Source organism: Uloborus diversus, chromosome 4, assembly GCF_026930045.1.
Source record: "Uloborus diversus isolate 005 chromosome 4, Udiv.v.3.1, whole genome shotgun sequence".
NCBI classification, from domain to species: domain Eukaryota; kingdom Metazoa; phylum Arthropoda; class Arachnida; order Araneae; family Uloboridae; genus Uloborus; species Uloborus diversus.
The window spans coordinates 170,508,191-170,534,690 of NC_072734.1; the positions used below are offsets into that span (position 1 = coordinate 170,508,191).

The 26,500-nt window shown below is 31.8% G+C and overlaps 2 protein-coding genes across 2 annotated transcripts in view; one reads left to right on the plus strand and one right to left on the minus strand.

Moving 5' to 3' along the window:
• The window catches only part of LOC129220990 (snRNA-activating protein complex subunit 3-like), a 36,571-nt gene extending 24,046 nt beyond the window's left edge, over positions 1 to 12,525 (minus strand). The window contains exons 1-2 of the mRNA XM_054855426.1: positions 12,352 to 12,525; positions 7,299 to 7,382 (exon numbers count right to left, since the gene is read on the minus strand). Coding sequence (XP_054711401.1) covers positions 7,299 to 7,382; positions 12,352 to 12,515 — 248 coding nt within the window. The 5' untranslated portion in view covers positions 12,516 to 12,525. The remainder of the gene's footprint in view (positions 1 to 7,298; positions 7,383 to 12,351) is intronic.
• A 404-nt stretch (positions 12,526 to 12,929) lies between these two features.
• The window catches only part of LOC129220991 (gamma-tubulin complex component 4-like), a 40,344-nt gene continuing 26,773 nt past the window's right edge, over positions 12,930 to 26,500 (plus strand). The window contains exons 1-5 of the mRNA XM_054855427.1: positions 12,930 to 13,031; positions 15,250 to 15,325; positions 19,663 to 19,856; positions 22,136 to 22,281; positions 26,192 to 26,248. Of these exons, the coding sequence (XP_054711402.1) occupies positions 15,252 to 15,325; positions 19,663 to 19,856; positions 22,136 to 22,281; positions 26,192 to 26,248 (471 nt within the window). The 5' untranslated portion in view covers positions 12,930 to 13,031; positions 15,250 to 15,251. The remainder of the gene's footprint in view (positions 13,032 to 15,249; positions 15,326 to 19,662; positions 19,857 to 22,135; positions 22,282 to 26,191; positions 26,249 to 26,500) is intronic.

A 26,500-nucleotide genomic window follows, 5' to 3' on the forward strand; every position in this document is an offset into this window, starting at 1 on the left:
TGCTGGCGAGCATAAAAAGAAAAGTACTATCACTTTGCGAAAAGGTGGACATTAAAAATGAGTTGCAATCGTTGGCGGCTCGTTTTGGGGGGGGGGGGGGCAAGGGAGAACTGCCCCTTTACTTTCAAAAGTATATGGGCCTTGCCACCTCACTTTTCAGAGTTAAAATTAAGGATCATTGAAAAATGATTTTTACAGGGTGGATATATTTAATCCTTGAAAGTAAAACTAAACATTCCAAACAAAGGAAATTTTTTCATCTTATTTCATAAAAATGGAACTTAAAAATGTAAGAGGGAAGTCAACGGGAGCCATCATCAAAATTTTTGATGCCATATGCCATTTTCAAATGGTTATTAAATCTGTAATATTAAAAGCCGGTGATAAAGTCTAATTTTGCAAAAAAAAAAAAAGTTTTAAGAGTCATGCCCCTTTCCCTACACTTCTTTTCACCTCCCACTTTTTTGGTGCACTAGCCACCTATAGTTGCCTTAATGTATACATTGTAAAACATATGCATTTTTTTTCTTCCCCATTTTTCGTATTCACGGTTATTAAGGATAATGACTAATACAAACTCATGAATTTTTGCCGTTTCATATTAAACAAGTCGAACCCGTATTTCATAAATCCACTCATATAATAGTAAGCAGACCCCAAAGTTGTTTTTTGGGGAAAAAAGATAGGAAATAAGAAATCAAAAAATAAAAAAGTAGAAGAAGTGGAAAAGAAATCACGAAAAAAAGTAGGAAAAAAAAGGAATAGATAGGAGGGTCAGGTGGGGTGAAATGGGGCAGATTTTGTCTATTTTTTAAAATGATGCCATTTGCAAACCCATAAACTTTTTTTTGTACTTTTTTCAAAATTTCTTCTTTACATCTGATTCTTCCCCTTTAATTTAAGCTGCTTCTCATTGAAATTTGTTGTCATTGACAATCTGAAAATTGCAATTAAAGTATCTGACCCATTCCACCCCACGGTGGGGTGAAATGGGTTTTAATGGGGTGAAATGGGTCATTGCAATAGAAACATACAATAACTAAGAAATTATGACCAAAACATAGCTGAGAGAAATTGTTTCCAAAGAACCATTTATTTATTTTAACATATTCAACACTAAAATATTTTGAACTAAAACTGAAAAGTATAATGTCCGCAACAATCTAATTCTGCTCATTCAATGTCTTCAGAATTTGGCATCTAGAAACAATGTAGGAAAGATGTAGTATTTGCCCGAGTTGGCTTTTTGTAGAAAATTTACACTGTTGTAATCTTGGTCATTAACTTTATGTCAAGTGATCAAAAAATTCTTTTGATGATTTCTTGCCCGTGTATTAGACAAGAACCCATTTCCCAGGTGTTAGTTCTTGCATAAGTAACTCAGACATTCCTTCATTCAAGAGTTGGGTTTCATTCGGTTGCTGCTTTTTAGAAGATGTCCAGGCTCTTGCTTTCGTGAGCAATTCTTGCTTTCTCTTACATAAGTGGCATGCCGATCTTTTTTCAAAATTCCTGGCTCACTCTATGCCAAGAGTGCCACAATTGCATTTTTCAGAAATAGTCTTTATAAATACCTTAGCAACAATGATTGTATCTTTCTATCAAATGGGGAATCGCACTTTGTAGAGTTGAAGCAATACATTTTTCTTCTTCACTTAGCGTTGTACCTTTAACCAACCTTTTCGACTTTGTGCGCCGGAGACCCATTTCCTCGATGTTTCTCTTGGCATATTATATTTCCTTGCAGCTGCAGGAATTGCTAAATCACCTTCAACTTAAAATTAGTGCAGCATATAAATCATAGTCTGAATTTTTCTTTTCCCTTTTTCTTACATACACCCCAGGCATTTTCATTGAATAAATAAAAAATTTGGATTAGGAAAGAGTAGGTAGGTAATAGGTTGTAAATCTGTAATATTAAAAGCCGGTGATAAAGTCTAATTTTGCAAAAAAAAAAAAAAAGTTTTAAGAGTCATGCCCCTTTCCCTACACTTCTTTTCACCCCCCACTTTTTTGATGCACTAGCCACCTATAGTTGCCTTAATGTATACATTGTAAAACATATGCATTTTTTTTCTTCCCCATTTTTCATATTCACGGTTATTAAGGATAATGACTAATACAAACTCATGAATTTTTGCCGTTTCATATTAACCAAGTCCATCCCGTATTTCATAAATCCACTCATATAATAGTAAGCAGTCCCCAAAGTTGTTTTTTGGGGAAAAAAGATAGGAAATAAGAAATCAAAAAATAAAAAAGCATTAAAAGTGGAAAAGAAATCACGAAAAAAAAGTAGGGAAAAAAAGGAAAAGATAGGACTGCACACACGTCAAGAGGAAACAAATGTAACATAAATTTCATTTCTAGAAGAAAAGATAAAGTTAATAACATAGTATACAAATAATATTTAAGATAATATACAAATACAATAGACATGATTACACAAGTCAAGGGGAAACAATCAAATCTAAGATACATTTTATTGCCAGGAGAAAAGAGATTTTTTTATTATAATTTTAATAACATGCAGAAACTAGGTTAAGGAATGTGGAAATGTATTTGTATATTCAACTTTAAAGTTAAATGTAAAAATACATTTCCACATTTCTTAACCACGTTTCTGTAAATTTACTTTCTCATGAGCGATATTCAGGTCTTTAACGGAAAAAGGTTTTTGGCTCATGGAAATATGTATGGTTCATGTCCATCAGGTTTTTTCATGCAATATGTATACTAATATCATAAAGAGAGAGAACGGATTTTAAAGTGTTTATATGTTCGAGGTAATCTCCGGAACCCATCGTTTGAAAATATCATGATATTTTTGAAAATATCAAAAAATATTTTTTAAAATATCAAAAATATCCGATATTTTGATATATATCGGATATTTTGATATGTATCCGATATTTTCAATCAGCCCAAACTAAAGTCTTCAAAATAGTACATGCATCCTTAAATCACTCTTTATTTTCTTGTATTATAATTGTATATGTAGACTAAAAATTAATGCTTCTTTCATAATGTATATCTAATATTTCATTTTACATTTATATCAATTTTAATGGAGTTAATTTAGCATTAGCTGTTTAACTCATTTTTCTTCTGCTAGCTACTTTTACAGTAATATGATTCAAAAATAAATAATATGCATTATTCGGTGCACAGTAATAAGACATTTTCTTTTTTTCTGAGAAATTTTTGAAATTTAACTAGGCACTTTTAATATGAATTAAGATTGTTACATTACTAATAATTTTAGGAGTATAAAATACAAGTAAAAAAAGATTATTATATTACTTTGTCATATTACTGATGTATTATGCATCATAAAAATATAGTACATAACTTTTTGGTTTTTTTATATAAAAAAAGAACAATTTAATTATGATTAATATACTTTTTATATTGAAAATACCATGGTTGAAAAAATAAATATCAAAAATATCATGATATTTTCAAAATAAATATCAGATATATATTGTGATATATATCATGATATATATCGGCAAACCCTGCCAGGGTTCGAAAATATCATGATATTTTGTGATACATATAGGATATTTTAATATATATCTGATATTTTCAATCAGCACAAACTAAAGTCTTCAAAAGAGTTAATGCATTCTCAAATTGCTCTTGATTTTAAAAAATTATTATTACAATATGTGGACTTAAAATTAAGGCCTCTTTCATTATTTATATCTAATATTTCATTTTACATTTCTTTCAATTTTAATAGAGTTAATTTAGCATTAGTTGTTTTACTCATTTTTCTTCTGTTAGCTACTTTTACACAGTTATATGATTCAGAAATAAAAAATATGCATTAGTCAGTGCACAGTCCTAAGACATTTTCTTTTTTTCTAATCAAAATTTAACTAGGCACTTTTAATATGAATTAAAGTTATTACATTGCTAATAATTTTATGAATATGAAATAAAAAAGGAATATTATATTACTTTGTTACATTAATGATGTATTAATGTGTCATAAAAATGTAGTATATAACTTTTTGGTTATTATTAATAGCAAATAACAATTTTACAATGGTTAATGTAATTTTTATATTGAAAATACCACAGTTGAAAAAATAAATATCAAAAACATCAAAATATAATGATATTTTCAAAATAAATGGATATATATCGTGATATATCTCATGATATATATATCGACTGATATATATCGGCAAACCCTGACAGGGACAGATCCAGAAATGTTTCACGGAGGGGGCAGTTGATTTTTTTCAACTTACCTCTTACTATGTATCTGATTTATACATGCTTAGAGGGGGGAGAGGGGCTTCAACAGCATTTTTAGCTAAAACAACTAAACTATGGAGATTTAGCCAAGGAGATCCCTGATCCAATTATTTTCCTTTTCTGTTGAAAGAGATATTCTAAAACTGTGTTTTACAGCTTCAATTTTGTAATAATTCCGTTGGAATGTTTCAAAACCCCCTCCTCATAATATCGCCGAAGGTAGTCTAAAATTGCCTCTTGAAACCTATGTTCCGAAATGTTTCTTAAAGGAAGATTCGACTGCATTCCATTCCTTACTGTCCACAAAAAGGGCCTACACTTGTGTTTTAGGACTTTGGAAAAATTGCTAGGACAAGGTTCCTCAAAGGAGAGGCGATCGCCTCATCTCCCCTCCCTTGTACCCACCCTTGGCAATGAAAATTATGATTTTGTTTTATCTTTAAAAATTTTTAACACTAGTATCAGGCCAATTATTTCGAATTTTTCCAAAGAGGGATGGGTATATACTCAAAGTAAGGGATACAGTGGACGCCGGTTAATTGAATCAGCCTCTTTAATGAATCCAATTGTCAAAAACAGAATAAAATCCAGCTTTATTGAATTAGCCGCTTTATTGAATCAGCCGCCTCATGGAATCAAAACTGTTTAGAACAAATTTGATTCTTACAAAGCAGCAACCGCTGTACTACTTGATGTAAATTATGCTAAAAACCAGCAAAAACCATGCTGACTTCCATGTAAATACATTAACTTCCCAAAGCTAGGATGGCATTTGACCAATCCTTACCTAATTGATAAACTGGCCTGACTCCTGGGGTAGGCGACGGCCTAGGGCAGCCGATTTTAGAGGCGGCAAATTTCAAAATTGCCCTTTTTTTTTAAAAAGTATGAAATTTGTTTCAGCATCATAAAATTCACTGCTTCGATGCTAAAAAGATAATAATAATTTAGAATGTGTACCAGTGCTTAGAAATGCAAAACATAGTTTGGAATTCAACAAGAAATTCAATTTAGTTTTAGAGGAGGCAAATTGCGTGATTTAAAAGTCTTTTGAAAATATTAATACGTTTTTCAGTGCCTAAGTTACACTACTTTAATGTTAAAAAAGATAATTTAATGTGTGTACCAGTGCTTGGATATGCAAAACCCAGTATGAAATTTAACTAGAACCTCACTTTAATTTTAAGCACTTTACAATTATTTTAATTTTATTATAATATTATTATTCAGTGGGAGGGGGGGGGGGGCATTTGTCCATATTGCCTAAGACGGCAGAAACTGGAGCCGGCCCTGTTGATAGGCATGACTAGTATTAATACCCTATATCAATATTACAGTATCACATTTTAAAATATACTGCTGAATACTAGCATTGTGTTTTGGGTCTGGTATTGCAACCAATAACAACAATCATAATGAAAAAAATCTGAAATATATGAAAATATATATTATATGCTAGAGGACCAGACAGATGTTGTTCTGTTCAAACTTTGTGTTAAAAAATCTCAAAGTGTTTGAACGGCTTTGTCGAAAAATTTATAAAAAGAAAATGTTTTTAAGATATTTGGTGTCGCAATGCATACATTTATTGCAACTTGATTTATCTAATGTCCACTGAGCAGTTGTTTTATTAACTACATTTTCTCGCCTAATTGAAAGATCTTCATATAATGCACAGTTATTTCTTCAGCCACACTCAAGAGATAAAAATATTTCTCAGATATTTAACGTAAAAAACTAACAACCCAGTATATCTAGAGCAAATGGAAATCTTGCTGCAACGCCTCAGATATCATATGAAAAAAATTTAACTATTGAAAAGTTATTGTTTAAAAAAATTATAAAGGTAAAAACAATTCCTTGAATAAGAGAAAATCACTCTCCCCTTACCCCCTCTCCGATATAAAACAAACATATTCTTCAGATTAAATGACTAAACACTCTTTAGAAACCAAAAATAATTCTTTTCAATTTGAAATATCTTGCCAAATAAACAAAAGTACATTAAATTGTATTAACTGTAGCATTAAGATGCAACGTAATCCCGCAACTCTAGTGTTTATCGGCAAAGTCGCCAAGCCACCACGCTACTGTAATCGAGCCGATTAGTGAGCAAAGTGAACTTTGATCGATTAGCGGTCTGATCTTTTGAAAAAAAATTTAATACCACTCTTGCGCTGAACTCGTATACTTGAATTATTTTCACATATTGATTTTCATATATTTATTCCTCCCACCAAAGATAAAAATTTTCCACTGTACAGATCTACACTCTGTACAGAACTACCCTGTCTTGATTCACAAGAATGGAAATAAAATTAGTTTCTTCTATAAATTCTACCATTTTATCCTTCCATAATATACTGATTTGTTTGATAATCCTTAAATTTTTCTTGCCAGTATCGCCAAAATTCTGATGGATTTGAGCCGAGAAACAAATGCTGCCATGTAAGGCAATACTTTCTGATCATTTGATTAGGAAAATCTGAGGCAATGATCCCATCACATGTTTCAACTACAATGACAGGAAGACACGTTTTAAGTAAACCCAGTGAAATAAACCAGATATCTTCCAGTACTTCACTTTAAAATACATCACATAACCTAAAAGATCATTGCTTTCAAGAAATGAAGGCTTCGCTCTCTCTCTCTCTACATTTTATCTATCCTCAATTGACATATCACTGTGGGAAATTTTTATTACAAAATGCAGAACTGGCTTTCTTATTGTCCTTTAGCAACAGGAGAATTTATTTATTTCAATTCTTGCTCAACAAGAGGTTAAAATAAATATTAGTCATCAAGGAGTTATAACCATCCAATGTTTAAATAAATAAATTAAAAACATTTTGGACTCAATCCATCGCGACTCTGAACCATTCTCAGACCGACTTAATTACACACAAGAATTTGATCAAAATCGCTCCAGCCGTTTAAAAGCCTTATGACTATAAACATGCACAGAAGATATATATGTATTAAGATATGTATAAAAAGAAAACATGTACAGTATAAAAAATTCTACATACATCAGTGTCACCAACTCTACATCTTCTGGAATTTCTAGGAATCTGGAATATTCATATTCTGCTACTTCAGGACAAACTTCCAAGCTGTAATGTATTTTCCAATATTATTATAAGTAAATAAATAATGAAAATTCAAAACATGATTTTCGTAAAACTAATGCATGTTTAAGACACCCTGGCTGTCCACAAATCAACCAAAACCATTTCCAGTCGATTGGTTGCAAGTGGCTTGCACTGGACTTTCGTTACGAAGACTGCCATTGGTTCCACAGTTAGCTTGGAATGGTGTCATGCAAGTGGAACTTGAATGACAGAAAGTCGTGTTCTCAGATGAGTCAAGCTTATGTTTCTCCTGTGACAGTCCTTACATACGAGTGTTGCATCAACGAGGAGACAGGTCTAATCCGGCAGCGACTGTGAGCGAGCAACCACTCGACATCGTAGAAGCATGGTTTGGGCTCTATTGCGTATGGTACCATGCATAGTAAAATAAAAGTATGAAGCATCTGCGCACATAGCTCAAAACTATCAGCGCGAATGAAAATCAACATGCATTGGGTAGGTAAAATTGTTAATAAAATGTCTTTTGCTTTCAATCATGTATTCGTGAAAGCAAGAATAAACATTTTTCATTATAGAATCTTCAAATTTAGAAGACAATCGGTGTTTAATATGGATACTATTAAAATGTTTCTCAAAAGGTGGGAGCAAACACAGACCTCAACTTTGAAGCTTCAACACCAAATAACTTTCATTTTAACTAACTCAAAAATTTTTGAGTTAAATTATAATACTGTATAGAGACAAGAATTGACATAAATTATGGAAAAAATGCTCTTCAAATGCCCTTAAAAAAATATTTTCTTTGCTAAAAGGCACAATTTTGGACATACCAAAACGTTAACTGAGCAAATGTACCATTAAAAAAAAATTTTTTTTAATTATTTTCAAACGTTTCAAAAAAATATTAAGGCCATGAATTTCAAACTGAATATTTTTTCATAATATTTTCAACAAATTAAAAATTTAAAGACAGATTATTTATGTTGTAAACAATTTTAGAAAAAATGGAAGTTGGAAGTTTGATGTATGTCCAAAAGTTACGATCTTGACAATGCTATTATTTGAGAATTAAATATATGATTTATATGTTTTAAAGGTATTTTTCGATCCTCAGAATCAATTTTAAATTGTTTAAAAGTGTTTTCATAAGCTTTTATGCAGTATCTTAGAAGAAAATTTTTTTTTCTTAAACATACATGTGAGATGTCCAAATGGCGTTACGGTCTTGACGCCGATAATTCTGACTGTTGATTCATAATTTTTGATGATCCACTGTCTTCTAACCTCAATAAAAAAGGTTATTATAATGTTATCTTCTTAAATCCATTGTTGTTTTGCATAATTAATACGTTACACATTGAACAATACATAAATTACAGTAGAAACATGGCTTTTTATGATCGTAACGAAAGTCATTTTGCGCTAAAATCGCCAAGCAAACCTCCGTTGGCGACAACACAGTATATGATAAGCTAAAGGTTACCAGAGGGGAATTCCAGTTTGGCAAATGCAGTTTATCATCAGCTGCACCAGTTTTGGCGACTTTATCACCTACGCTAGCAATTTTTTTTTCCCCCGTTTTCATTAATTTAGAATTTTTTGAGCAATCACGATTGCTTATTGTTCTCATTTGACAATCCTTGACGTTGTGGTTCCTTTTTCAGCTTGGACTAGCAGCACCATCGCCCACCGGCGGCATGGCTGCTCTGGTCCTGAGCACTGTCCCCCGGAATCAACTTCTGCTGGGTGGTGGCGTTCATATCCTACACACGCATGCTCATACACCCTCGCCTACACGCTCGCGCCATTACACGCATACACAGGCCTACGTGCACACACTTAAGCCTGCACACACACAACTATAACCAGGAGGAGGGACATGCTTAGGGGGGGGGGGGAGCAAATTCTAGAAAAAATAACTCTGATGAGTAGGGTCTTGTCGCAACTCGTGATTGCGAAAAACATAATTTGAATTCAAAGTTTCAGAATTCAAATTAGAGTTGATTGGAGGAAGAGGGTCACAGGTTTTTTTTTTTTTTTCTCTCTTCCTTCTTTTGGAAACATAATTTAACGATCTCCAAATAGAAATACGAATTTCTTTTTTCAATAAATTTTTTTTAGACATCGTTTTAATTCTTATGATATCAGAAAAAGTATTCTTTATTAAAACTGATGTCACTTTTTACATTTGTATTATTTTTAATTTGAAGCTTTTTTTTACCTTTCATCAACTTCTTCAAAATCATTCCAAAACTGTATTATATGTAAAGAGCAGCATGTATAGCCATTCAAGTACTTCATTAATATCCTCTTTATTATTAAATTTCAAAATTCAAAAAGTAGTAAATAAAGTTTTCATTTGAAAAGTTAAAAATTAGATTAACAATTGTCAAAAATGGTGAAACTTACATTATGATGATGATGTCCAAAATCTGTTACCTACAGGACAACAATGTCCAAAATCTGTTACCTACAGACTGCTGATTTAATTTGCTAATTAACAATTTTTACAAATACCTGCTGTCTTTTCATGTTCATATATTGTGTTCTAGGTATGCATATTATAGGATAAAAGCAAAATTGATGTCAAATTTGAAAATTTTTGAAATTGCTCAAAGTTAACTTTTTTGTTCCCACCTTTTGAGAACTGCCCCTACAGCAAATGTATCTGCACAGTATCAAATGTATCCGTGCATAGCGTGCGTCTATATTATCTAGCTATGGTACTATGGTTACCTCTAGTTCCAATTCCAAGATACTACAATGGCAGAACAATATGCTGCCATTGTAGGCAGCATATTGTGCTACCATCGATGGCAGAATATGCTGCAGACGGTGGCAATTCCTTACTGCTGAAGGGTGCTGAATGCAATTTTTCAGCACTATATCCGACCACACAATGGTTGCATCTCCCAACATGCTCTACAGGGTGTACAGATGCTTCCGTCAAGTGTGAATGTGATTGGAAGCTGCTTTCTAACTCTATCCCTGCCTTGTTCAGAAGACAATTTTGGTTGACAGAGAATGGAGAGCCTCAGGACACCATCCACAACTCTTATTGATTCTGTACCTAGATATGTTTCTTCCTACATTGCCATTCGCAGCAATCCTACATCCTACTGAGTCAGTGCTGTTTTCGTTCTGTAATTTGAATATCGGTTTGAAATAAAGATCACTTATATTGTTCTTTGCTGTCTCCGTCTCCTTGCCAAATTTCATACCTTCCGTACCACTACTTCTTGAAATACAAATACAAATGTGACGACCAGCAACAGGCTTTGGGCCCAGCTAGGCTGGTCCTAGTCAAATAATTAGTCCCCAATGAAGATCAATGGCCCTCTTAAAGCTATCCACCCCCCTTGCTCATCACCGCTTCATCCGGTAAGCTGTTCCAACAACCCTACTAAAGTAGTAGTAATTGTTTCTTGATTTCCAAGTTAGCCTGAGATTTAAATAGCTTAAAACAATGACCCCTCGTCCTACTTTCCGTGCAAAAATTTAATCCATTTACATCTTTCATTTTGATAAATTTAAACAACTGAATCATATCCCCTCTGACTCTCCTTTGCTCCAGGCTATACATATTAAGCCTATTGAGTCTGGTATCATAATCTAAATCTGAAAGTCCCCTTACTAGTCTAGTTAAAAGTCTTTGACCCTTCCAAACAGAAATATCTTTCTTCAGATAAGGCGACCAAAACTAAACAGCATACTCCAAATGAGATCTTACTAAACGCCTATATAAAGGCAGAAGAACCTTCTTAGATTTGTTTTGAATAGATCTATTGATAAACCCAAGCATTTTGTTGGCTTTGTTACTTGCAATGCTGCACTGTTCACTAAACTTGAAGTCCTGATTTATTAAGATACCCATATCCATAAAATTTTCTGCCTGACTAATGACTGAACCCTGTAGACGATATCTCATACGCTTATTTCCATGACCTAAGTGTAGCACTTGACATTTCCCTACATTAACTGCCATACCCCATTTATCTCCCCACTTAGTAATATGATCTAAATCCTCTTGAAGCTGTTTTACCTGTTCTTCACTTTCTACAATCCCCATAACTTTTACATCATCAGCAAAACAATTCATGCTTCCAGAAATATTCTCATTAATGTCAGTCATAAAAATAATAAACAAGAGAGGTCCTAAAACTGAACCCTGAAGAACCCCGCTTAAAACATCACTCCATTTAGAATGATTTCCTCTCACAACTACTCTTTGCTCTAGGAATTTAATGTCGAGCAATGTGTAAGATAACTTAATTTTTTATTTTTTTGTCTCATGCAAAGGATGGGATGCATGCTTTTAATCCTGGTAAAAAAATTGAAAAGGATCTTTTTTTTAAAAAATTACGTTCACATGGCTCGATGAGGAATAGGCTTGTACATACAATGCACTAAAAAATCGAAAATCACAATTATTGCATTTTTCTCATTCTGGCGCTGAGGTACAGAACTATTAGTTTCACTGGGAATTTAAAGTGAAATCAGATTTAAGGACCTTTGGGCTATTTATGCTCTCATTTTTTAAAACAAATTTAAATATATGATCCCCACCGAATTTTAATCTTGGATATGCCACTGAATACATATTGGTAAAGGAGGGCAAAAAAGAGTGTTATACAGTGCAAATGGGGGGGTCATGGTAACACAGCGCTGCAAATCCTTTCCAAGGAAACCTTGGGGATACACATAATTAATTAATTGCTACAGTCACAGAAACTATTTAATAAAAAAAATATTGACTAATATTTACGCATCATAAATGTTTGAGAACGAAAACAATTTTTGATTTTGAAAACCACTCCCATTCCCAGAACCTTTCTCTAGGTGGGCCACTGAAAATAGTTGCAGCCTGACAAAACAAAAACAATAGATACACAAAGTAGTTTCAACTAACGAGTGGTTTTTTAATAAATTGACAAAACATTTTGAACTTATTTATGAGATTTTTAATTAGTGAATTGACAGGAAAACTTACCTAAAAGTCGAGTCTATTTCCGAAAACATATTTTCGGTCAAAACACTTCCATGTTCGAACAAGGCATTCCTATTCAACTTATAATTCCATTCCTCAACAAAGCGCTTAACATTTGAAGATTTTGATATCCAACCACGCTTGTCAGCTTCATGTACAATATCCATCTTTTCGTGATTTCACTCTACTACATTTGTTTTTCGAAACCGAGACTACGACAACAAAATGAAATGCGAAAATTTCCAAATTTTTAAAAAAATGCGGCATTGTCCCGCAAGGTAGCGCTGTTGTCTCTAGTTTACTCAGATCTGTACAAAATACAACTTATAGTTTTTGCTTTCATGCTGGAAAGAAAGTTTGATAGTTAGTTTAATAGTAAAATACAGGATCAAATCAAACATTTTCAACTTGTCAGTAGATATTTCCTTCTTAAAGTTTTCCTTTTCGGCTAAGGAGAAGACATATGCGTCCTCTAACCGGCGGGCATGTTTATCCCGTGTTGTGACGGTGAGTTTATGTACCGACCGCCGACATTTTACAGAAACCCGGTGAAACCTTGTTTACAAACAAAAAGCAAGAGGCGGGCAAAAAGTAAAAATCCAAATATTACTACAAATGTCAATTGTCCGGTTTTTCAACATCAAGAAAAATATTTCAAAAACATTAGGAACTGTTGTATTTCGGTGATTTTTTTCATGTTCTTTTTTTAAAAATTTGAATTTATACTTCCCTATCACTTGTTTTCTAAGGAAATCTTACTACTGTCGAACTCGCTTACAACGAACATGAAGGGACCCTAACGTCCCTTTTATACTAAATACCCTCAATACTTAGTTGCATGGTAATGTTGTTAAAACCGGGTACTCGTAAAAGATCGGGTTAATTAAAAAAATATTGTAAGAAAATAAAAAAAACTTTATGTGATTTAATTTCCATGTATAACACCTAAGAAATCGCAAATTCTTGTTTGAACTGCTTCTTTATTTTGTTATAGTTTTCCGAAGGAGGCTCATGGCCCAAAAAACATCCTTTTCTGCACCTCTGGCTTCGAAAATTTTTTTAAAGTTTTTCCACACACTCAAGAGCCGCATATGTTGGGGGTTGTTTCAGATTGAATTTCTTCAAACTCGTCATCATGATCATCACTTTCGTTATTTTTTAAATCAGCTTTATCTTGAACTTCAGCAACAATATCCTCGGTGCATTGAAACGTGATGACACTTGCGTCAACAGATACGTAGTTTGTAAATTCTTCTCTATTCAGTTCTACATTTCTAAAACTGCATACTTCATCTTTTTCAATTAGTAACTCTTGAGAAATGTCCAATCCTACCTTATGGAAGCAATGTGTAATGCATGTTCATGTAACATTTTCCCATGCATCGTTTAACAAACGTATTGCTTGGAGTACGTTTAAATTAGTATTTGAAGTTGCTCCAGTTTTTTCTCTTCTTTCAAAAAGCAACAGAATCAAATGTTTACGAAAGTTTGATCTACTTCTGATGACCCCTTGGTCATGAGGCTGGATAACACTTGTAGAATTTGATGGTAAAAATTCAGTCCTAATAAAGTAGAGAGCCACAAATTTGCTAACCTGAAATCTGCGCCAAATTTTTCCCATTTTAAATTTTATTTATTTATTTATTTATTTTTTTTGTGCTGCGAATTTATTTTTCATTTTAGTTTTATTTTGGTCTATAATAATCCAGATCATCATTATTTGCAAAAAAAAATTGTAAAATTTGCTGATAATATTGTTCTGTTATATTTTATGCATTAAATGCAACTTAATTGATGCAATCAAATAAAAAAAATTTTATTGGAAAAAATTCATTTGTATTTATCTGCACTAAATATTTTAGGCCTTGACAATTTGGCCATTGGGGATGAAAGGATGATTACCCATTTGGTGCTGTATGAAAATATCAAGCGTCAAACGTTTACTTTCACTTCAAATGATTTTGCTGAATAAATGCAAGCATATTGTGCAGTGGTACTCCATAATTATTAAAATCGATTGCACATTAAAGCCTTTGTTCTATTTCAGCCTTTGCTTGAAATTTTCAATGTTGACTAAATTAAATTAAGCCTTGAAAATTTTGGAGCAGCAGTTTTATTTCAAGTGTATTATCCCAACTGTAAAAATGCCTTCATGTTTGCATTTTATTTAATGTAGTTTTGTAACAGTAAGAACTTCATCATATACACAAAATTAATTTTAACGTGTAGTGTGCTTACTTCTGAGAGTTCCAAGGGCTGCTGCATCCTGCATGTACCAAAGCAAGAACTTTTTAATTCGTCATAAATGTGCTTTCTTTTTGTATTAAAATATCTTTACTCGTTCTTCAATCTCAATCATATTTAACGTTTTAGCTGATTAGCACTGCAGACCCCCTGGCATGGACTTGCGAACCCCCGGGGGTCCAAGGAGCACAGTTTGGGAAACATTGTTCTACCATGATATTATAGTCGAACTTAATAACCATAAATTAAGGACTGTTTCCTTAGTTTAAAAAAAAAACATTAAAATGTTTCTTGCAAAGTATTTTTTGTCTGAAAGTCATTAAATTTTTCCCAAATTCCATTGCTAGTACTTTCGTTAAAAATTCAAGATTTTGCTTTACATGAAGCTCAAAAAATAAAACTTATTCTCCTGATTACTGCTGATCATATTACAGTTACCATTGTGCTGAGATTTTCCAGAGCGACTTATTTGTCCCCCCCCCCCTTCTCTTCTATTTATTTTCCTTTATCTTTATTTTTGCCCGAAATAAAGTTGAATTTCTTACATATGTCTGTCTCACTAATTCATCGTTTTTGGTCAGTCCCCTATATCTACATGTTATAAATTTGAAAATATGAATTTTAGTTTATTTAGTAATGATGTTTGTTTGTTTCTAGAAATGTTTCATGAATTGTTAGCAGCTTTAAATGGTCTTCCTGGAAGCATTTTTATGATTCAGATGACAAAATTCAGGTATTTTTCATATTTTCTTTTACTTTTGTGCTGAGATATCAATTAAAAAATTCAGTAGTGTGGTTTCGTTACAGTTATTGATTGTATTTCTTTATTTTTTTATACACATATCTATATATTCAGATTTACGTTCTTGTTCATATTGTTACAAATTCTGTAAACAGTAATTATTTTTATAATGAATTTGTTGTAATCTGGCTAAATTTGGCGTTTATTCTATTATCTTTCATCTAAAATTGTCTTACTAAGGTAACTTGTAAATAATTTCTTGTTATGAATATAAACCCCCTTACATTTGAATGAAGTATATGGTCCTTACATTTCTGAACAATAAGATTTGTGAATGGAATAAAAAGAAAATTGTAGAACTTTCTCAAACTGTCCAAAGTAGTATAAATTCAGTGTGGCATTTGAATGGGAGAGTTAGTTTTTGCTTGTGAATCGTATCAGCTGTGCGCTGGAGAGCGTGTATTTAGCTCTGTGTGTACTAGCTTTCGTGGCATGTGTGTGATCGTTGAGTTTACGGTGTTAATTGATGTTTGCTTAATTGCTGATGATTGATTTATCAGTTGTAACTACATTTCCTGTACATAGCTGTAAATAAATCTTCAGTGTTTTCTCAAGAACTGTGTCGTCATTCAAAGAAAGTTTGAAGTTGCTACGAACGCGTAACAATATATTTCCTTCCATTAAAACATAATTTGATAAAAAAAGATATATAAGTAGAATATCTTCCTTAAAACGTCGATCTATGCAACGGAGTTCTCTATAAGCCGTAGAACTTTTCAGAAGTAGCAATAATTTATGTAGTTAAAAAACCTGCATTTGCAAGCATGCGCCATTCTACGAAAAAGGCAACCCTTTGCCCCGTACGTGATGGTTCATGTATTTCATTAAAAAATAATTATTTTAAAGTGTGATGATGAAATTTTCTGTTTAAAAAATCACACCTAAGTTTGTAATATGTTAACCAAAAAAAATTTGATCAATTCTATTTTAAAGTATTATTTTTAATGAAATATATGAGGCGTCACGTGCGAGCCAAAATGACTGTTTAGCAATTTTTTTTTTTTTTTTTGACAAATTAAATTTTGGAACTGTTTCTCATTTTTCTACCTTAGTTCAGAGCATTGAAAAGAAAAATAGTATTTACAATAAAAATAACACCAAATCTTAAATGAAAATGCAGCTGCCAGTCAAATCATTAAGTGCTGGATAATGCACTATTGATATTCAAATTGAATAATTTGAATTTTTGTACTCAAATACAGTTATAACTTATTTTTATGTGCGAATATACTGATATATTCTGAGTACTCATTTATAAATTTGTGAAATGATCTATATGATGTTAAAAATCTCTTGTAACTTAAATCCTTTGTTCCTAATGTGTATGTTATAACAGTCTTGTACTGTATATACAAAACAGCACTTTTTATCCAGATCCAGAAAAACACGAAATTTTTGCTCAATTTTGTGACTTTTTTCTTTAATTACGCATTTTAAGTAATTTTTGGAAAAATGTACATTTTTTCTATATACTGCAGCCCTGTTTAAACAAATACTGTCGGTTCCAAGAACTGTTCGATTAAAATATTAAGTTAGGAAATTTTCTTTACTTTTACGAATGAACAACATTTGTCTCAAAACGTAATAATAATTCATCACTAGCTATATACAGGAATTAATTAAAGTTATTGGGAAAAAGGTTTAGAAATAAGATAAGTGAACAACATAATAGAATAACAATTGAGTAGATATATTGTTCGTACACATGAAATTTATATTAAAAAAAAGTAACTTACATCTCGAGTTACAAAATGTTGGCTGTATCACTTTTTTTTTACTACATTATTTTTTTAAAACCTACAATAGTGGATTTGCTCAAGCTTTAAAACATATAATAGTCCCCCCCTTCCCCCTACTTACTTTCAATGCATCATTGTATAACAGATAATGATTTTTGTACTTTGTTTAAAAATAGAAGATCCACTTTATTGTAGTCTTCTTCTTCAACACATGTCCATAAACAATACCAACCTTTTGATTTTGTCTTCAGGGCACTTACTAAAAATGATTTGAATCATCTGTGAGTTTTTTGAATGAGCCTATGCAATAGGATATATTTTACCATTCTTCAGATGCTTGGACATTTTACTTTTCCCAATGACAAAAGGCTCAATTTTATCCTCTCCTGTTGCATTTGTACACAGTAGCAGTTACCCATTCTTTGTTTTTTTTTTTTTTTTTTTTTTTTTTTTTTTTAAATCCATAAACTTTCTTTTTTTTTCCTGCAAGCTTCCCATTTGGCATTCCTCTAAACAATAAGCTAGTTTCATCGTAATGGGGTCGTTTCCAAAATTTTAAAAGTATTTTTTTATGAAAGAACATGCTTAAAAACATAGGATCTGACCATTTTTTAAATTATTTGTTTAAGTTTAATATTTGAAAAAAAAACCTAAATCGGAGCACTTTCATTGTTTACGGCTTCTGCCGATTACATCACAAATGATAAAATGCTATTCAGTGTTGCCATTCACAGTGCAAAATGTTTAATTCGCATCTTTACTCACGTGTATTGACAACGATATGGTTGATAGCAAGCATAGAGCGCAACATTTGATTTACTTCTTGATTATTATAACGTGGAAACGCAATAGAAAGATGCAACAAAGAGCATCATTTGTGACGTCACCAAGACCACGCCTTGTTTGAAAAATTGAACATTTTAAAAAATTAATTTTAAAAAAAACTGTTGGGAAAATGAAAGTATTTTCTGGGTCCATATTATTATTTTTTTTTTTGCTCATTCTACCCATTTCAATGACTAAATAGTACTTTTGACTGAGTTAAACCACCCCATTGTTAACAGTCTTTTGATCATACGCATTAAGAATCAGACATAACGCTTCTTTGATCCACTCAATCACAAATATTATCATCTACAAAACCTGATTCCAAATGCATTGTGTTAAACTTCCAAGGTATTAAAAAACGTAAAAAGTTTTATTCAAATAATGTGACAACTAAATTTAAAAAAAAGCAAAATATTAACTCATCCACTGAAGATATGCATAAAGTCTCATTACAATGTCAAATCAGAAAAAGGGGAGCAATCATAGTGACAACGTAAACGTTATTATTCTGTTTTCGGTAACATAGAGAAAGTGAAAAAGTCACCATGTCAAGTGCACCTGCAATGGAAAGGTACCAAGAATTGTACTTTCAAATGTAAAGAAAAGTGATCTTTCTATTATTGTCTGTGATCTAGTTCTAAAATTGCATTAAAACTGTATGGAATGTGTATGAAGAGCAAAAATACAATAAAGATAAGTGCGTAACTAGACTCCCCTCAGAGTCTACATATGAAATTGCAACATTATAGGTCATACTGTTTGGATTTATACAAGCTATCCACATACAGACATCATGGGAAAACTCTTAGTAATTAACTCGCGGGTTGTCAAAATGGACATTTGGGATGTCCATACGTTCTTAGGTATATATGCATGTGCAGTCGGGCCGAGCACTCAACATTTATTCAGGGGTAAGCAAAATGGAAATTTAGGCCGATATTTGAGAGAAATTTTTTTATTATTGCAATACTTCCTTTCATGGGTGCCCATATGCAAAGTTGCAAGGGGGGGCTCAAATATTTTCTCAGTGGTTTAGCTGGATATTTTCCCCATGGAAACTGATTTCAGGACAGATTATAGTCATTAAAATTTGGCATTTTAAATAACTTATTCATTCATGGCTGGCGAAGAAATGTTTTTTCATTTTTGCAAAGAAAAAGGTACTAAAAGCAAGGAATTTCTAATTTCAAAGGGGGGCTCGAGTCCCCCTTGCCCCCCTATATGGATGCCCTTGCTTCCTTTGCTATGTAAAAGAATGTTTTGTAACAAAATGTAATTTTGTTACTAAACATTCAGGTATCTGACCGAATGTTGAATCCTCTGATGAATATGGGCATGAATAGTTACGTCACATGTGCGAGAATTTCTATAAGAGAAATTACAATAAATAGATAATGACTATTCTTCAGTTTTACAAATGATGTACTGGTGGGCTCTGGAGCCCATTACAAATGAGCTCTACTGCTTACCACCTGAATTGTAAAACTTCTTTGCAAAAAAGAAGTGCAAAGCTGAGCTCCCATGCAAATTAATCTTTGCTTATACACATATCCTGTGCCCAAAAAAGGGGAAAGTTTTTTTTTTTCTACAAATAAAGGTCCTATAACATAAATTCTTAGTGTCCTCATAGACTCGAATCAAGTTAAATTATCATATGTATACTTTTCAGTTGTTATTTTGTTTAGTCTATTGTTTCTGTAGTATGTTTCATTTATTCTTTAAGTTTTTGGTGAGGCTTATGAAGGCTTTATTTCATTTCAAGGTTTCATCTTCTATTCCAAACCTGAATCCTGCTGAACAGAACATCTTAGAACGACTTTGCTCCTTAGGATCAAAATGTAAATATTTGTCTGAATTTGTAAAAACGCACCAATCATCAAATGCTTTTGAGAAATGTAAGTAGATTAAAACATTGTAATTTTCTTTAATGTTTAGTAGGCTTTATATATATAAAGACTTCAGAACTCAATTTAGTGTTGTTTTTTTTTAATCGCAGAAATGCAAATGAAAAATGAAAACAGTTTTGATGATAATTTTTTTTAGTTATTGCCCTTGATTTTGTTTGTCATTGCCATTATGCAACAATTAATTTTTATACAATATATTGCAATAACTCTACAAAATGTACAGCATGTACATAATTGTAAATTTCATGCCAGTGCATCACTAATGGTTGTAGATTTTTTAATATCATTTAAAAAAAATGTATATAATTAGTGATTTTGTTTAAAAGGTTAATTTATCAAGAAAGGAACATCCTAATGAATAAAAAGATATTTTTGTTTAGGGATTTCCCCCCACTTTGAGATGGTGTACTCGGAGAAAAAAGTTTATTAGCAGTCGCATGCACAGAAATTTTAAGGTTCGTCACAAATGACTTTTACGGCCCTCCTCCATATTGTTTTCCCTTTCTTCCATACGTATATTTCACATTCATTTAAAAAATCTTGGGCTCTCTTCAGGCTCGGGCCCGGGCCAACGGGCGTACCCTCTCCGCCCCCCCCCCTCCCTGTTCACACTCCTGATGTTTATTCTTTATTCATAAGAAATTCACCTGTACTGTAGTAAGCCGTATTTTCCGCCCTTTTACTCCAGTTACTCTAAATCTTTATTACAACTGGTTGCTAATAAAGTACCTAAATACCCTGCTAAAGTAGCTAAAATCCTTGCTGTAAGATGAATCCTATAACCACTCTCATAAAGGTACATGAAGTGTAAACATTAATAATGTAGGAGGGCATGTAGTAGGGTTCCTGTTATAGTGTCTAGTAACTGAGCCCATGAATTGATGTGAGGGCTTTGATGCCCTTGCCAATATGTCACAAAGGTATTTGCAAGTGAATGTATCAGGCCCGAATCTATAAATTCCCCCCCCCCCCGCAAAAAAAATCTGTAAAAATCTGTTCCCTCCCTAGAGAATAGCAGTGTTGCAGCGTTAATAAGTCTTAGTGCTATTTTTTTCTTTTCTTGGGAGATTTGGCACCTTAAGAATGTGCCCCCCCCCCTCTCCCCACTGTGGGGTCTGCGGGGATGCAGATCCGGATCTGGAATGTATCCACCATTTAAATTCTTAACTATTATGATAACTAGTGATTTTAACATAATTATATTGAAAGAACATCTCATTGTTTCAAAGAACCGGGATGATGTTATGCGTATATCATGGTCAGTTATATAGATTTTTTTTCAATGCAATTACCAATTGCTTATTATCCTCACTTACCGCTGATGTTCCTTTGATTTTTTAGATTACAATGGTGATAAGAATAAGTCTAGCTCATTGTTTTTAATATTTATTTAGAGATACTAATTTTCGTCGTCATAGTTACAAAACATCTGCAGTTTGCATTAAGTATTTTTTTATTATTTTTTTTCAAGGCCCTACTCAAACATATTTTGAATAAAAGATAATGACAGCTGTATAGATGAATTTAAATAGCAGAACATCATCTAAATAGAAAACTTCCGGATTACTAGTTCCTGCCATTTAAGATAGATAAGAAATAAAAATACCATAATTGTATATGCTATAAATATAATCTTTATGATAGGTGTATGGGTGCAAATTGAGCCCCATGATAACCATGTCTTTATTACTGCATTCTAATTAGCTTTTTTTTTCTGTGGATATGTTTTGATTTACTTAATCTAGAAAATCAGCAGTCATAATGTTACGGGTGTGAATTTCTTCTTCATTCCTATCGCAATTTGTGATTGCGAAGACAAGACAAATTCAAGACATCAAAGTTTAAATGAATAGAGGGGGCTGGATGGTGAATGATTTTTTTTAAAATTTTTTTAGGAAAAAAAGTTATCTTTATCAGGGTTGCGCGTATACAGGGGAGGGGGGTCATAAGCCCCCCCCCCCCCAAAAAAGCTTGGTTTTAAATTTTTTATGTTTGCTTATATTTAAAAAATTCCAAAAAATATTGTTCCAAACTCAAATGTGTTTCATATGTACATTAATTGCATAAAATGCTTTCATAATAGAAAACCTGATGACTTGAACATTAGCACAAATAGCGCAAAGCTCCTTATGAAAGTTTTTAAACCCTCTCCGAAATTATTTTCTGGCTACAGCCCTGATCTTTATGATGGTGGTGGTTGCTGTCTCATACCTTACAAGTGTTTCATGTTTACAGAACAAGCCTTTAGTTTCTTAATTAATTTTCAGATGACATGTATGGTTTGTACCTGGACTTATTTTGCAGTGGATTAGATGATGTGCTGGAAGTTTATCGCCATGAATTAATTTTAATGGAGGAAGAAATTTTAAAAGACTCATTTTTACCTTTAACTTATTTTTTAAATCTTGAAAAGGTAAGTTTTCATGTATTAATCCAATTTTTGACAGGGTTGGTTTAAACAACGTTGGTATAAGGGAGTATACTAGTCTAGAGGCTCAATTTAGAGACGATTTTGCGGGCGTAATAAAAAGAACTGTAACCAATTTTCCTATCAATTTTTATCAGTTTTTTTTATTGATACTTGAAAAGTATAAAAATGTGCAATAGTGGGAAAAATATTCAAAATTGAAATCAGTAGCGGCCGCCAAAATGGGACTCATAAAAAAAAAAAGATGCCTACTGGTTGACGGGATTCCAATCCTCTTGTTGATCTGAAACATGAACTTATGGTTGATTCTTATTAAACAAGTATATAGAATTATCTGGACATAGATGATTTGGAAAAAACTTTTTTGGCACAAAATGGCGTCTTTCTGAAGAAAAAAAAGTGAATTTTGGCTCCTTTTTTCAATTTTGGTAATTTTTTAAAAACAGGGGGAAAAAACAAAAATACTGAAATCCCTAGGTGGAGACGATTTTGATAGTATTAAGAAATTCTGTACCAATTTTCAAATAGATCGATGCATTAGAACTTAAGATATCTTGTCAACCGTATTGAAGAAAGTAGTTTCAAGAAAAACCTGTTTAAAGTTTGCAGTCGCATTTTAGGCTGTCTGAGTGGTTTAATGGTATGCTATACTTATATTTTTTGAACTGCCATCCCTGCCTTATACATTGTTCCTTCCTATACCTCAAAAAAAAATATTTTTGGCAAATTTTTTTGGTCATAAGAGCAGTTCTGCCTTTTTTTAAGCTTCTGAAGCTCGTATCTCGTAGCATTTGTTACACTGTTGATCTTGATTGTTGGCTTTTTCTTTGTCTATCTAGATGCAAATTATTTCCTCTTTGACTTTTTTATCCATCTTATATTTAAAATTTGAATTTAACACTGAAAAAATACACAGTACACGGTAACATACATACAGAATTCCCACGGGTCCTTGAAAATCCTTTAAAGTGTTTTATTTTAGTGGTGTGTTACAAAGGGTCCTTTAAAGTGCTTAATTTTAAACAAAAATTCTTTATCATTTTGACAAGGTGCTTTATTTTTGATTTTTTTGCGCAAGTCTTTAAAAAGAAAAAATTCTCAAGTTTTTTTTAATCATCTCTTTCTCTATTATTTCAAATCCTGTTGTTGATTTCTTTTACTGAAGTTTGATGTTTCAATGAAGTGCTAAGGCTACTTTGTTAATGATTACAATTGATTTTTTTTCTTTTCAAAATTAATATTGACTATTTCCAAGAAACTCCCATTTTCTGTTTCCTTTTGCAAAAACTGAATCTTGGCAAAGAAGTTGTTTCACTTTTTCAAGCAATTACATATGAGGCAGTGAGAAGGAAAGGGATACAAGTGGACATTTTCAAGTTTTAAGTAAAACATATTTAAAAATTAGGTCATAGGTAGGCTTTCATTGAAAAGTTTTTCTAAATCATGCTGTATAGCAGCACCTACTAGGGCTACTAGTACTATATCTTGTTCCAAGATAGAGGAGAGGTTCATCTACCCTTTGTACTGGTGTTCTTCAAATTTTTAATTTTGCCACTTGCATCCCTTTGCTTCTCATTGCCTCATATGTACCCATTTTTCCTGCCGAATATTTTGCAGATTTGTGTATCTTTTTTTTTTTTTTTTAGTTCTTTCTCCTGTATTATCATCTTTGTGCTCAGAGTTTAATTTAGTTTATTTTTTGTTAATTAAATTCTAATAATTATTTTTATGCTAATGTTTTAAATTATCAAAATACAGACCCAAGCGTTAGGTCTGTTTTTTAAAAATAATTTTTAAATGCAATATTGGACCGCTCTGCAAAATCACAAGATGCTTACAAATCTACTGTAGATGGTTCTTAAATCCTTGTTTAACAATTTCAATACTGCCTTAACCTTAATTTTTTTTTTTTTTTTTTTTTTGCTCTCAATATTTGTTTATTCTGTTGTCCTGGTTTTTAAATTTCATTAAAATTTATATTTTGTCTTCTTCTATTTGTTACTGGAATCTTCAAGAACCATGTATAAAGAGAGGATAGTACATAAACTATGAAAATAGTATGATTTACCCAGAACACAAAGAAATTTATTACAGTAGAATACCTTTATAACGCTGACCTATATAACACAATTCTCTATAAAACGCACAACTTTTCAGAAAAAAACAATAGGTTTAGCAGTTTAAAAAATCCCTCTGTTTTGCCTTGCAAACATATTAAGTTTTGAAAGTTTCTCATCTTTTATCATAATTAAAAGCTTTTAAATGAAAGTTATTATTCACAGTAAAAAGAAAATACCGGATGGCTCTTGAAAATGCAGCTGTCATGCGAAACCATGAAGCTACCAGAAGTGCAAGATAATTGATTCACTTTCTTTTGATTGTGAAACGTATTTATTTGTGAATGACAATTCTATAATTAGTGCTTTACTACTCATTGCAGATAAAACCTATTCTTAGGTGCTGATACATACATATATATTCTGACTATTACTTGCAAAATGTGTGAAATGACCTATATAACGCCAAAACCTGTATAACTCAAAAGCTCCGCTCCCAAATTGTGCATTATAGCAGGCTTCTACTGTACCTGATTACTTAAGATTTATTGAGATAGATTATGTACCATTGGAGCAATGCATAGTATATATAAATCTTAACACTAGAATATTTGAATGAAAAGAGAAAAAATATAAGTAAAGTCCAAGAACAATTAGAGTAGGCATAAAATTGCACTTATACCTCCACACTTTTTGCATCTCCAATAGAAGATGCAGTCAGAGCAAGAAAAGAAAACATTTGAAAATAAAACAGAAAGTATCCATGTAACTCTGTGCTCTTCTAAAAAGTGTTAGTGCCAAATTTTCACCTTTCAACAAAATTTTTTGATCCCAATATAATAAAAAAAGTCTCATGTATAAAAGGTGTAAGAATCAATAAACATGAGGCTTTAAAGGGTATTGAAGCTTTTAATTAAAATGTTTTTTTCTTTTTTTCTTTGATAAAAAAATTGTATTCCTTAATGCATTAAACAAGGAGAAATAATGTCTACAATGGGAAACAATGATTTTCTTAAAACCTACTTGTCCTATTTCTATAATTGTTGTCACTGATGCAAATGTAATGTAGGTTAATAAATTACATGATTTGTAGCTTTCTTTTTTAAATCTTTAAACAAAATGTGTGTTGATCTTTTGGTTTTTAAAGTTGTGTTGTGTAATGTACATCACAGACTTGTGATTTATTTGTAGATACTGCAAAATACTTTCCACACACATGTTTAAGAATGCATGATTTTAATTTCACTTTTTTTTTAAATAGTAGATAGCTGTGATTATGAGGAAATCAATTTGCAAGAATGTATGCTCAGTTATTTGTAATTAATAATGTAATCACAGTAAATTATTTCTTTGATTATTTATACCAAGACCCATTTAGGTATTGTATTTTTATAATGGTTAAAGATTTTCAAACAATATTCTCCTATAGAAATCTCTATGCATGAGAAAATGAAATTACAAGATTTTACTCTTAATTATTTAATTAATTATGAAGAAATTAGAAACAAATATGAATATTAAACATTCCTTAACAATTAATTTATAAAATCTTCATGATTTTCCTAAAATAAAATTATTTTTCTTACAAATAGTGTTTAAACCAAATAGACCCTGTTTAAACCAAAAAACCTGGTTCAAACAAAAAAAAAAAAAAAAAAAAACTTTTTTTTTAAACTTTTTTTTTACCAACCCTGATTTTTGAAGCATCTTGTATTTATTTATTTATTTTTTACCTCAAGCAAAAAACATTAAAACAAAACTTGTTATTTAGTTGTTAAATTATTTGTATCTAAAAAGTATTAATCTTCATTCTGACATTAAAATCATTACTTTAACAGTATCAGCCTCTACTCAAGGTGTTGTGTGATATAGTTTCTGAGCTGAAGAAAGAAAAGGTAAGTGTTCAATACGCAATTAAAATTAACCTGTATGTACAAAACGGGGAAAATCTTATTAAAAATATCTTTTTGACATTTTTAAGGATTGTAAGTTGTAAATGAATTTATTAGACAACCCATGCTTGTAGGTAGGATCACAAGTTTATTGCGAAAATTTATTCGAAAGCACATACAGTCTTTGATAAAAGTCATAGTATAAATGAAAAAGCATATAATCGAGCTGGAAACGTTTTCTTGTCATGTGGCGAG